We start from the raw sequence: 14,806 nt of genomic DNA, 5'->3' as shown, positions 1-14,806 counted from the left end.
TACAAGTGAAGCAAGCACACCCCTCTACCATGCAAGATGCAATGGCTAGAGCTTTCGAATTTGAATCCTACGTTAAGTCCAGCACAGAGGTACCAAGGTTGGTACAGTCATTTGGATTCAAGGCCAGAAGAGGTCAGCTTTCAGAGAGGTTTGAGGGACTTTGCTGGCACTGTAACAAACCTGGGCAAAAGAGAGCTCAATGCTGGAAACTTCTACACAGGGGAGATGATACAGCAGGAAAGGCTGCTACCCAGAAAGGCTGTTGGAACTGTGGGAAGCAAGGACATCTGAGGAGCCAGTGTAGGAAGAATATTACCAACAAGTCAGCCTCAAGGTGACCAGTAGTGGTTGGTGTTGAGGGACACTCACCAACCCCCATCATGAAAGTCCCTACAGCTAGGTGTAAAATGCCAAGCACACACAGCATCTATGTGACAGGAAAGCTGGATGGCCAAAGGTGCAACTTTGTCACAGATTCTGCGTTTCAGCAAACCCTTGTGAGCATCAAGGTGTTAGATCATGAAGGAGTACCAGAAGCCATACAGAAGCTTTATGGTGTGACAAGATTGTGGGGACCAGTGTGGGTAACTATTGAGCTCATGGGCATAAAGGACAGACAGGAAGTATACTTGGCTGACATTGAAGATGAATGCATATTAGGATTGGACTATCTACTACCGAGGAAGTTTGTAATTGATTTTGCTAAAATGACGTTTGGGAACAACAAAGGCCAAGTTCCGGTAACTGTTAAAAGAGAGGTTGAACTAATTAGGTGCCATCAAGCTGAAGTCAAGCCAACTGAAAGAGTTGATGATGATGAAGTGGAACCAAATATAGATATCAAGGCAGAACAGGAGAAAGACCAAGATTTGAAGCCAATGATTGATTTCCTAAAAGCAAGTGTTTTGCGCCCTGCTTGGGAGAAGGTGTCTAGTGTAAGCCCTGTGACAAAGCACTATTGGGCACAATGGGATAAGTTAAAGCTTGAAGAGTGTATTCTTGTACGTAGGTGGGAAACTACAGATGGGCAAGTGACGACTTGGCAAACAGTTATACCGATGAAGTTACGGGAAGTTGTGCTGCGTCAATCCCATGATAAATTAACAGGAGGACATCTCGGAATTAGGAAGACATAGAGTCACATACGACAAAGATTTTACTGGATAGGTATGAGGCGAGATGTGGAAGAATGGTGCAGGACATGCATTAGTGTTAAAGGGGACCCAAGCATAAGGGATGCCCACCTTATGAAGAGTTGCCTGAGAATGTGTCAGAGTTTGTGAAAGTGTTATCGTAAAGGATGGATGATATTCATCATCAAGTGTGTTCAAACTTGAAAACGTCTGCTGATTCGATGAAGTTAACTTATGATAAGAGATCTACTGAAGTCAGCTTTGTACCTGGAGACAAGGTATGGTTGTATAATCCCAAGAAGACCAAAGGGAAGTCTCCTAAGTTGTCTTCTCCATGGATCGTCTCTCAGACGTGACTTTCCGGGTAAAATGTGGTCGGCGAGGTAAGCCAAAAGTGGTGCATGCCAACAGGCTTTGGCGTTATCACGGTCCAGGACATTTCAGTTGAGACAAAGTGGACAACAGAACAAATGACGCTGCTGAAGAAGCCACCGTCGAAGAAGAAACTCTACTCAGTTTTGAGAAGGGAAACGGTGAAGCTCTTGATGAAGTTACTACCACTGATGTGACTGTTATCGACGATAGGACATTTCCTGATGAACCCCACGTGAAGCAGAAGTCAACGAGACGGAGACCAGTATGGAAGAAGATATGTCCCGTAAAATTAAGAGACTTTGTCGAATTGTAATTTTGTGTTTGTAATTCTGTACATTTTAATTAAGTTATTGTTAATTGTTATTGGTTTAATGTAAGTGGCTATTGTTCGGGACGAACAATACTAAGGAGGGGGCAGTGTTGCGTCAGCGAGGTCACGTGACTAGTGTCACGCCACCTGCTTTCTAGAAATATCCTGTTCCTTCGTGAATGCCCTAGCATTTACTAGATTGGGGGTACCCTGGTATATATAAGATGGTCACAATGTGACGGGAACAGTGTAGGTAGTGAGTAATTGAACTGCAGTCAGAGAGTATTGTTGAAGTTGAGACGTTCTAGCGTTTGTTATAGCGTGATTGTTGAAATCAAGTGTATCGTGAAGTTATATTCAGGAAGAATAAGCCAGTTTTATTAAGAAAGGACTTGTGTCGCTAAAATTTCGTCGGAACGAAGTTACAGAAAATTAATTAACGACTGGAGGCATAACATTACAATACTAGCCTCACCATGCCTAAGCAGTATCTGAATATTAGAAGAGTAACTCTCTTTTTGTTGTCTCTTTGAATTTTTCTGAAACATAACTTGAAATCATTCAAATTAATAATACACATGAACAATGTAAGTTGTTCTTAAAAAGTTACTGTAACACAAGCACTATTCATGTATTTCAGATAAGTCATGCCTTTTTAATGTTACAAAAATGTCTCCTGTTGGCCAAATTTGAAACACATAGGAACTATAAATAATCAACAAATATTTATATTATAGCTCAACATATTTTTTAATAAAAAAAATTTACAAATTAATAATGAGCATGTCATCTGGGTTGTGTTTTACTCACCACAGGGAACCTATATTTGTAAAGATCTTAAAGAACACGTGGCATAAATGCTACTGCTTTGTTCTCTTGAATTATTCATTTGTTTAAGATAACACAACTTTATAATCATCACCAAAACTGTAAAATACAAAAGGTGCAATCTTTATTATAACAGAACAAAGGGTGTATACTTGTGTAGATGATGGACTGCCACTTCTACTGGATAGGTAATGTTCTTTCTCCCAAACCAGATTAACATGAGATTATCCACAAAACTGTTTAAATTCAACAGTTTTTCAATTTGTCTTTGTCCAGGGTTATTAACAAGAGACAAAATTCCTCCAAATCAGCCCTTAGTGACAAGAGATGAATTATATGATAGACTGGGGTTCATGTTTCCTTCTTGCATAAATTTACACTTTGTTGATGAGACAAATTAAATTCCACACTTTACTATGTTATTTAAAGTTGACAGATTACACACTAAATACCAGTATTTCATTAAATCCATTAACGTTTTTGTAATTCTTGATGAAAGACTTTTTCATGTGTACAGTGACAGATATACATCAGAATTCTCAAGATAAAAAAAACCTTAACATGTGTGTATCTGTGAAATAATTAAAAAATTCTGATAACATATCAAGTCATGCTGATAGGCATAAGTGGGAGTATGGAGAGGGGGGGGCTCCCAATTATTTTTCTTTGGTATGTAGTATACACATAACATTCATGATAATTAAGTGAAGGTAACTATGCCATCGTATTTCATTATGGTACCATTACAATTTTTTGGTGTTTAGAAAATACTACTTATTCAGAAACTTTGAGTAAAACTTGACCATTTTTACAGTGTTGATCATCTGTTCACATTTTCATATTAATTTTAACCTTGTGTTTATGGCAGAGTCAAAGTGCACATCACAAACTTTTTCAGTTATATTCAAAATTTAACCAAATAACTTTATTGTTAATAAGCTTGGCACCAAAATGTAGTTCATAATTCTAAATTTTATTTTCTTTGTTTCAAAACAAAATAGTTGAATCAATTTTCAATCTTGTGTCACGTAATGGCCTTGCAGTCCAAATTGCTCTTCTGAGATTTTCTTTCAACCCTTTCGCAGTGCCCAACTAAATATAAATTCTACTAAAGATATTGACAAGTGAGAAGATAAACTTAGAACCTCTAATTTTCTTCCTTGATTCAAATATATAAAAAAATATCAAACCCACATCAAACACCCTTCCAGTACCATTCTGTCTTCAAAAAAATGTCAGTAGCTCGAGTGAACATTACTGGTGAATTATTTACAATTAATAAAAAGAGAAATTTTCTTTCTTTAAAAAATTCTATACAAGTTTTTTTTTTCACTACTCGTAAGTATATATTTGACCCCAGTTCCACTCTTAGCAACAGAGGGTTTATCTTTGAGCACATGGTGGAAGTTTATCATATTTATAGCTTAGTAAGAAAGCCAGTTAAATTATAGTAGTTTTGGTAGTCTATTCTAGTGCCTAATATATTTTTTTGTGTTCTATAATGCATATTTGAAAGCTACATGAATTTTCATTTAAACAACTAACTTAATGGGGAAAAAAAAGTTTGGGGGCATTCTATTGTAGCACCTGTTTGAAATAAGAATGTATTATTTTGTGTACAATGAAGATCACCAAAAAAATTGGTTAAAGTGCCTTGTACTAAAGGTCAGAGTAAGTACTAGAATGCTTATTTTGCATGTATATTTGTCATAAATGTAAAAATTATAAACTTATTATGTTAAATACGAAAATTGAAATTAAAAGAAATAAAAAGTCTTGTGATACTCAATACCGTATGTCATGGCAAGATGTAATTCAATCGTTTGTTTACACAAAGTAGTCCTTGTGATAAATGTTTTTGGATACTCTGAGATGGTTAAGTACAATTGTAAAGCAATAAAACTAAATGAAACAGATGTGAATAAAATAAAGTTTTACTGGAATGAAATTTTATATCAATTTTGTAGATTCTATAAATTATGCAAATTAAATATGAAACTACGATGAAAATAAGTTTTTTTTATTCTCAGATAAATTCAGTAAAGGCTTTGGAAATTCACCGACAAATCTTTAGTAGAAATATTTATTAAAAATTCAATTTTTTTTTGTGTACAACATGCTCTTAATGTTTACTAAAAGCTTGCCAAATTTTTTGAAAATACACTTAGTAAGTTCAGAACTATAGTAAACATTACTCTCAAATACATTCTCAGTCCAATGGATTGATGCTGTAAACTCCACCAAAAACTCTCTCTCCGCACGAGTCGTGCCTGACTTTTCTGGTGCAATAAGTACAAATGGCTTTGTGTGTGTTTTTTAGTTACTAAATTAAGTTTCAAAAAAGTAAATTTTTTACATCATGACATGCTATGGATTTTATCATCAATTGTATCAAAATCATATTGAACAGGACAGTGACCTGTCTTATTTTTCTTGATAAGTTTGAAACATGGGTCCATGAATAATACAAAATACTCAAGATTAGTAAGGAAACAAAATTATCTGGCGTTATACGATACCACTCATAATGAAAATCCTGTCTTCATTCTCTCAAACATGTATACAGAGATTTATCAGAGTAATATACCCCCCTTTCTTGCTTATCTAGAAGAACCCATTGTTGTAGTCCGAGAAAAACATGTATGTGGATTATAGTATTTTCAGAAAATTCATCAGGAATGATGTCTCAAAAATAAAAAAATTAATTAGTTTTTGACATTCTCTCTATGCTTTGTTTACATAAAATTAACAAGTTAATATTTTGTTTCTATGCAACCAATAATTCATAATTTTAAACACACAAAAAATATGGGAGCTCAACCTTTTAAAACAAGTGCCCAAGCCAACCCAAGCTTGCATATAACCACTGCATTAACTTCAAAAACAATCTATCAGGAATAATAGAAAAATACATTTACAGTGAACAAAGGTTTTAATTTATATTTAATATAAAACACAAAAAAAATACATTTTTAAAACAAATCACACAGAACTTGATGAAAGTGACAGACTAGAAGATAACAGCAGCCAAATATTAAGATTTTTGTCTGTTGTAAAGTTCAATCAAAGCTAACAATGATACTTCTTCTGTGCTTTGTTAAACAATAACTTTATGAGTATAACAACTCAAAAATACTTCTAAAGGAGATACAACAATTTTAATAAAAGTTTTATTAAATGAATAAAATTTTATCACCACTAAAAATATTCTTTGGAAACAACAACAGTACACACATGCTGTATGTATCTAACGTTCCTTTTTAAACGTCAATATCAGTGATAATGGTATATTTTACTGTAAATATCACAATTTCTTTAACATTGGACAACTATATGAAAATTGATGACTACTACTTTCTTGATTCTAGTACCAAGACTGAGATGGACATAGTCAAGAATCAGATAAATAGTAAAAAGATAAATTAAGAAAATAACACTGATTCTTGTGATTACACTAAATCTTTGGTACTACTTTAATGATGAATTCAAAAAAAAACAATTCTACAGATTCAATTGCCAGAAACAACAAATTATTTTAATTTACATTTGTTAAAACTTGAGTATTTATTGGACCTGAAAAAACATTTTATTTATTGAAAAAATCTCAGTTACTTATAGTTTTCTCACTAGTTTATGACTGTCATAATGTATACTACAAATCAGGCCACACTATATCAAGTAATTTTCAATCAATTGTTATGAACTAGTAAAACACCAAACAAAAGATTTTGACATTAAGGTAACATATGTATATATTGTTTTGTATCAAATTAATATTGAAATCATCATTTATCTAATGAAGTTTGTATAAAATCACAGATTGGTCCAAATAATTTTTCAAAACAAATTTTTTCCTAAGCATTTCTTCCCATAAGTAAAATACCTATCTGTAACAAGCCAGTGTTCATTCAAAAGTATCATTTTCAAATTGAATACAGTGTCTCGCACTTAGTTCTGAGACTGTCTTTGTACAAAAAACTCACTAATTCTAAAGCAACTTCTTCACCAAAGCTTTTACAAACTATTTAAATTTTACTAGGATACTAAGTATTAAGGAAAGCTTTTTTTCATAACTCCAAATTTTGGAAACAGACCAATTTGATATTTATTCTTTGTATCTCTCATATAATATTTTTATCTTTTGTCAAGAATAACATTTTTCTACAAAGTGGCACACTCATGCAAGATTTAGTGATAGCTCTTCCTATGGTAGATTAGCAAATTAAATATTTGTCAATTAATAAATCATGTTCTACATTTCGTTTCATGACTAACAAAGGTTTTTCCTCTTCAAATAAATGTTATTTTTCAAATTTAAATCAGATTTCAAATAAAGGCAATAAACAAAGTTATGCCATAAAAGATTTATAGTTTTCCACTTTCTTCTAAAATCTTCTATAGGAATGTTTCCACTTCTTCAAACAATGTTCTGGCAAACAAAGGTGTAGAAAGTCAATTACATTACATCTAAACACTTGCCTGAAAATTCCAAATCCTTAAGAACACACAAGAGGCACAACAGGTAAAATTTTAATAATAACACACGTTCTTAAATAAAAACTCACAAACCTATACTACTACAAAATGATATCACTACAAATTAACCTACAAAATGACAATAACCATGAAATGCTGCCATTACTATGTCCTTTTGTTATTTTTTAGCATTTCTAACTCAGCATTCCTTCTTATTTCATCAAACGTATACTCCCGGATCAACTTGCCATTTTCAAACACAGTTACCAAGATGTCCTGAGAAGAAAACAAATAAAGTAATGTAAAAGATTTATTTTTTCAGGGATTTTATTCTATTACTTTCACTTATAAACAGAAAAATAGCTTTGAAAAGTAACATACATATTTGTATTATTTGTAAGTGACATTGCCTATCAAGACAGTACAATAAAAAATGTCAAGCTTTAAAACAGGACTATCTATCATCTCAAAATAAAATTAGTACAATGTGAATTTTGGAATAAAACTAACAGATATCTATTATATAATTAGAATATCTAGTGACACTACACAAATGTTATTTCTCTACAATTGGTTTTGATTTCATGATCAATAAGCTACACCCCAAAAGTATTAGTATATTTGTACTTTTTTTTTTGAAAACAATGTAAAAATCTTTCAGTATTACATTTTGAATGTCTGTTAAATCATACAGTGTTAAACAACTTTTCAGAAAATAGGCTTCACAAAAGATTTCACATTCCCAAGACTGTTGTCTGTTGTGAACAGTCAGTTGCTTTCTACTAGCACCATTTCAATACATTAATCATGATGAAACTACTTGTTTAGTAAAGCAGCAGAGAAAAAAATCAAACCCTAATAACATCTAACTTAACACATTAAAAAAAACTTAATTTTGCAAAACAGAACTCTGAATAGCATCAGTTGCTCTACCAAGTCTTACTAAACACTGTTACCAACTGGAGGTTTACACTTATTAAGTTCCAAAGTAACGTGTATTAAAGATTTTCTTTATTTCTTTTAAGATTTTCTGAAAACTTCTTTCTTTACACAATTTGTTTTTATTATTTTAATAGTCACCCTATTACTTATGTGGTTAAAATACTGGCTGTTACTGAGGTAAGGCTAAAGGAACTTATACCTAGCATCTAAAATTTTTAAACATTCGAAGCTCATGTATTACTCAAAACTTACTAGAATGAAATCTTTATCAAAAAGTTTTATCTAAATTTCACTACATTGTCCAATAAAAAACATGGTACTACATTGTTGACATTCTTAGCAAATGCCACTGAGCCATTAACATGAAAAGGAGCCAGAATCAGTAAGAAGCCCAAGATATGAGACTTAGTAACTGTCACAAAATTAAAATAAATTGAAGTTACTCTTTATATTATTTCTTTATCTTCGTTTGTATTTTATCAAAATTTAAATTATTCATTACACCCAATTAACAAAGAATATAAAACATAATTGTTTCCATACAATATTTCATAACTTTCTTGAATGTAGATCAATATGTTTCAGGTTTTTCAGCAGTTTAGATGTGAAAGTTTTAAATGGGTGATTTTGTATTAAAGAAAAGTGAACATTTATTTTTCTTTACAGTTTAGATTTTGATTTCTTTATGGCAAAATGTGTAAACAGTTAGATTATGTATTAGTGATTTGAATTTAGTTTGTGGATGGATAGAGATTCTTGTATGGTCTCCTCAACTGTCCATATAGTAATTTCTTCAAATCAAATTATTCTGGCAAATGTTTTCTCTACATTTGCTCTCTCTCTCTTTTTTTCCCCTCTGTGTGTGTGAATGCGCATGCTTACTGTCAGAGTGGAGTTGAATCATTTGGCAACTATGTTTTAGCTCCTAAATTCCAATTAAGGAATTAAAATTTGAGAATTGAATTGTTAAATTGTTAGGCTTAATTAGTTTTATGACAAGTCTCTCCCACAAGTTACTACACAAGAAGCTTTTCATTCAATACCAGAACACATTAGTTGGGTTGGATATTGGGAGAAAAGGAATGTATGAAAAAACATATGAAATGCACCTGATTTATATCACAAACTTAGGGTTTATTTGGTTTCTAATCTTTCCCCAACTATCAACATTTAAACTTTAACTTTTAAATTATCTATTATAATAATACTCAGTTTTTGTATGTGCTGAAAATGTAAACACACTTCATTTCAACAATTGTAAACAAAAGGCTGATGTAATTATAATCTAGTAGACATTTTGTACATCAACATAATAAAAGCTTAAAAAAGTTTTTAAAAAGGTCTAATGTTAGGTCAGAGAATAACATTATAAATTTACTTATTGATAGTATTATGTATGGTAAAGTTTAGCACTAACTAAACTAAAGCAAAAACGGACACAAATTACAGTGTAAATTTATCTTTCTACCAAATATAGGCTTTACTTAATAAATGCTTAACTAATGTTAGGCCTACGACAAATGAACTTCTAGATTTCGATGCCTTCAATTAGAATTCTTTTGTATTATTCTAGAAATCCTGTATTTAAAGAAGTATTGTTGTAAAAAACAAAAAATATATTAATTTGACTGTAAATGTTTCACAGCTCTTTGCTTGTTAAAAATGAAATATCATTCCAGCTGCAATTCTCCATTAGGCTGCATATCATCCCAGAAATATCTAGTAAAACCCACTAACAGCTGAGATTGTTATGGTTTGTAGCAAATAACAAGCAGTTCAGAAGAACAGAAACTTTATACTTTTCTCATACAACCAGTTTTCTAGCTTACAAGTTTTTACATATATATTTTAAGATATACAAATAAACACATACAATTCTTTATAAACCTGCTAAATATGAAATGGTTGAATAAAAATCTTGTTCAGTGTTCATTACCTTCACTGGATTACCATTCCCTTCTTCAACTGTTACGTATGTATTTCCCTGCTTTTCTAAAGAAAGGCGACCTTTCTTGGAATGCTTCCCAGAGTCAGTAATCGGTTTCTTAAACACATTTAGCTATGGAAATTGTAAGATTAATAAATTAACGATACAACTTTTCATTCTTTAAGGTGATAAAGTTGCATGTAATATATATACACACAATGAAGAATACCACACCACAATATGGCAGGAAATACTTTTCAACACTTCTGTTTTACCTGGTTCAATAAAGCAAAGTGCATAATTGCATTCTAAATACACTATATTTTGTACGACACTGCCAACTGGGCTTTTAAATCTCATACTAAAGTGAAGAGAAGAGCTAGGAAACAATATCCAAAGCCCTATAGAAAAAGTTATTTACATCACATTAAGTGTTTACAAAAAATTAACCTGTGCTGTTTATAAGCCTAAAGCTATGTCATAATAATGCTTTTCAGCTCCAGCCCTCACAATTACAAAATTAGATTTTGTCTCCAGTTCTCACTAATTGAAAGCAAACAAGCAGATTTATATTAAAAAGGTTAAATTTAAATGGTTTATACTGTGTTATTACTATTAACTTGTACTGATATAGATAAGAAAGAAGTGATAAAAATATCTCATGTCTTACTTTACTCCTTGTAGAAGACAGCTTCATCTGCCAAAAGCACAAAGGTTTCATCGTTCTTTGTTTAACATGATTTACTAAACTGTTTTTTTTTTACCATGAAGGGTTTTACAATAATGATTAGAACATACTGTTACGCCTCCGTTCATTAGTTAATTTTCCGTATAATTTTTTTCTGAAGAAACTTTAGTGATATAAGTCCTTTCTTAAATAAAACTGGTTTATTCTTTCAAAATACAACTTTGCAATACACTTAATTTACACGGTCACGCTATAATTTACAATGAACGTCTCTCTCTGTCCGCAGTTCAATTACATATTGTTGCCGTCACGTCCTGACCATCTTATATGTACAAGAATACTGAAATCTAGCAACCTCCTGAGGTTTCATGAACGTTCTAGAAGTGCATGACGGGTTACTAGTGTCACGTGACCTATGCTGTCGTAACAATATCTTGTTTTGTCTCATTTTGACTACCTGATAGTTATAATGCATAAACAGTTAGTTATGCGCCATCAGTTAAAAACGTTTTTTTTCAATAAAATATAAAGCTACAGAATTATTTGATAGCTATCACTGAGAATACTTTGATAGCTTCTTGTATGCATTTCTTTTATTGACTTAAACCTATCTAAATTTTAAATCTGAAAAAAACAACAAAATTCATAATTGAGCATGTATCTTCACACTCAGGATGTATATAAAAATACCAACTTCAAACACTATATTCACTTTCTAAATAAGTTAAACACTTCAAATGTTTCTTGAAATAGTGAAATCATGAGCCAAATAAACTTCTTGAAAATTCAAACCTGTACTTGTTTTTCATCTACATCCAAATTTGACTTATTGGATCAAAAATAAAACTAGGACAATAATAATAATAATAAATGCTTATTAGACATTTCTAGATTCTGGAACATGTTATTCCAAGACATGTGCTAAGTATATTTTTCATTACCAATACAGTCCTCTGGTTTTTGATCAAGTGATAGTTTCACTTATTTATTTTTGTTAAATGTTTAACTGTATAAATTTAAACTCACCAGAGACTCAAAATACAAATTAACAGAATTACTACCCAATTGATTAACTGATACACAACACCCAAAGAAAACCGAAGACTACACTTAAATTTACAACAGGAAAAAAAAACAAAAAACAATGAGGTAAATTTATGATCAGTACTGGTAATCCTTTAAAATAATCTACACAAAGACATAAAACAAATTTTGTACCAAGTTAAACTATTTTAACAGGAAACCTTGAGTCCTATTATTAGGACTTTTTTCAGATTAATTGAGCAATAACATAACTGTACATTGTATGTGACAAGTTTAAAGTTACAATAGCATTTTTTTTCTTTCTCAGTATGCCATTTAGACATAACTCTTGCTGAATTTTGTATGTTCTGAAGTGCAATTGTAGACTGCATCTGATGCACATCTAGTGGATGGAAATGTAACAGTTAAAAAAACAGGTTGGTTGGTGTTTTATGACGCAAAGCAACAAGGCTATCTGCACCAAACAACTGGTAAAAACAATAATAAAAAATAAACTATAGTAAAACAGCGAGTTAAAAGTAAAATATGTACACAATTGGGATCAAAGATTTATATCCAATTAAAAAGGCCAATTGTTTTTAAAAAATTAAAAATACAATCAAGTCGAACAGTGTCACCATCGCCAATGACACTGTCCAATGTCAGGGGTAAACTTTTACAAGATATGTGTCTAAAATGGTGCCGCTGCTCACAGTCATAATGATGGCATGACAGTAAGATGTGGGTTATTGTGACTTGAGTGTCACAAAGGCTACACATTGGTGGGTCAATACCAGATAAAAGAAAATGATGAGTTAAAAACTGTGACCAATGTGTAGCCTTGCCAGGACAACTTCCTCCTTCCGATTCTTACGGAAGCAAGACGGCCAAAAAGCAACAGAGGTTTGATCTGGAAAAGCTTTTTGTGACATTGCTCACCCTAAGTCGACTGCCAACTGCCACGAAGCCACACCTTGAAGGCAGGACCATAGTCCATGTACTGAACATGTACAGCTGTGATGGCACCAGAGCAGACGGACTTAGCTGCGGTGTCAGCGAGCTCGTCCCCGTGAATACCGACATGACCAGGTATCCAGAAAAACTGGATGAAAACAGAAGATAGAGATCTATGGGTCCATCGTTGTTGCATATCGATGAGAACAGGGTGAGAACTAACGTCAAGCGGTTCCAGGGCCAGTAGAGAGCTAAGAGAATCAGTGTAAATAGTACAACCACTGTACTGCATATTTTCTACATGATCCAGGGCAAGAGAAATAGCATACAACTCAGCAGTGAACACAGAAACTGTAGAGGAGATCCTGCGAGCAACTACGAGCCTACAGTCACCCGATTTTGAACCATCCATGTAAATAGGAAGAGAAGGGTGGCTCGAAAGATGTTCAACAAAAAGAAGACGATACTTCCAATCCGGAGTATCTGCCTTCCTCAGATGACTCAAGTAAAGGTCACAGGAAGGGATGGTAATAAGCCATGGCTGAATGTGCTGATCATTGGGGACAGCAATGTCATCCAATGCCAGACCCTATTGAGCCAGTTGTGCCCAGATGCGAAGGCCAAAGGGAGGAATTGCAGACCATCTGTTCTGAAAGAGTATGGCCCACAGAGGAAGAAAGACACAATCCAAGGTGGGATGTCATGGTAAGGATCAAAGTTTGGTAGCATATTGTAAAGAAAGTTGCAAATGATGGAGGTAAAGAGGAAGTTTGTGGGACTCAGTGTACAAACTCTGGACTGGAGAAGTGCGAAAAGCCCCGGTGCAGAGCCTAAGCCCCAGATGGTGAATGAGATCCAGCATCTTCAAGGCCAAGGTCGTGGCAGAACCATAGACCCATAGTCCAGTTTGAATCGAATCAGGGCACGATAGATCCTGAGCATAGCACATCAATCCACTCCCCAAGAGCTGGAAGAGAGGACATGGAGGATGCTCAGAGCCCTTGCACACTTGACATGTAGCTGCTTGATGTGTGGAATGAAGCTAAGCTTACGGTCAAAGAGAAGCCCCAAGCCTCAGGGACCACAAGAAGAACTATATCACTGAAACGGTGCTCTGGATCGGGGGGAGATCCCGTTGGTGGCAAAAATGAAAAAGAAAATGTAAAACCATTTGCAGTGGTCCATGCCAGCAAGCAATTGAGGGCAGTCTGAAGCTGCCGCTCAATAAACCTCATGTTCTATGACTGACACGAGATGTGGAAGTCATCGACATATAGCCCATTTGCAACAGTCGGAGGAAGATGAGTAGTGATAGCATTAATGTTAACACTAAAAAGTGTGACACTCAAGACACAGCCCTGAGAGACTCCAAATTCCTGTGGAAAGGAACAGGAAAGAGTTGAACCCACACAGACTTGGAATCATCTGTTCAGTAAAAAGTTCTGAATAAAAATGGATAAATGGCCATGTAACCCATAGGTGTGGAGGTCCAACAAAATGTCATACCTCCATGTAGTCTCATAAGCCTTTTCAAGATCAAAGAACATAGAAACAAGGTGTTCTCTCGTCAGGAAGGCTTCCCTGATCGACATTTCAAGTCGAATCAGATGGTCCACGGTGGAGCACTGTCAATGGAACCCACACTGGGTGGGCAGGAGGAGTGTGTTTGAATCGAAGAACCAAACAAGACGAGCATTAACCATCCTCTCTAAGACCTTACAAAGACAACTAGTCAAGGCAATGGGAGGATAATTAGAAGGAATCTTGGTATCCTTCCCAGGTTTAGAGAAAGGGAGGACAATAGCCTGGTGCCAAGCATCAGGAAAAACATGCTCCTGCCAGATCTGGTTCAAAATAACTAGAAGAATAGCAAGAGAGGCAGGAGAGAGATGGTGCAGCATCTCATAATGAACATCTTCAGGTCCAACCAATGTACTATCAGACCAATGAAGAGCAAGTTTGAGTTCCACCAGTGTAAAGGGGCGATTATAGTCATAGAGACGATCAGCCCAAAAGGAAAGAGGTGATCGCTCTGCCCAAGACTTGATGACCAAAAAAGCAGGGGAAGAAACAGAAGTGCTATAAGCACGAGAAAAGCTGTGGCCAAGAACATCAGCAATGCTCTGGACATCAGCACCTTCCTGGCCATT

General features: G+C 34.0%; 1 protein-coding gene across 2 annotated transcripts in view; it reads right to left on the bottom strand.

The window, feature by feature from the left end:
* Positions 1–5,621: 5,621 nt before the first annotated feature.
* The window catches only part of LOC106469485 (nicotinamide phosphoribosyltransferase-like), a 49,641-nt gene continuing 40,456 nt past the window's right edge, over positions 5,622–14,806 (bottom strand). For both annotated transcript variants that reach the window (XM_022398015.1, XM_022398016.1), the window contains exons 8-9: positions 10,001–10,123; positions 5,622–7,398 (exon numbers count right to left, since the gene is read on the bottom strand). In XM_022398015.1, the coding sequence (XP_022253723.1) occupies positions 7,288–7,398; positions 10,001–10,123 (234 nt within the window). In that variant the 3' untranslated portion in view covers positions 5,622–7,287. The remainder of the gene's footprint in view (positions 7,399–10,000; positions 10,124–14,806) is intronic.

The sequence above is a fragment of the Limulus polyphemus genome, unplaced genomic scaffold (assembly GCF_000517525.1).
Source record: "Limulus polyphemus unplaced genomic scaffold, Limulus_polyphemus-2.1.2 Scaffold3512, whole genome shotgun sequence".
Classification (NCBI taxonomy): domain Eukaryota; kingdom Metazoa; phylum Arthropoda; class Merostomata; order Xiphosura; family Limulidae; genus Limulus; species Limulus polyphemus.
The sequence above is the reverse complement of the archived record's forward strand: the minus strand, read 5'-3'. Positions and strand labels throughout refer to the sequence as shown.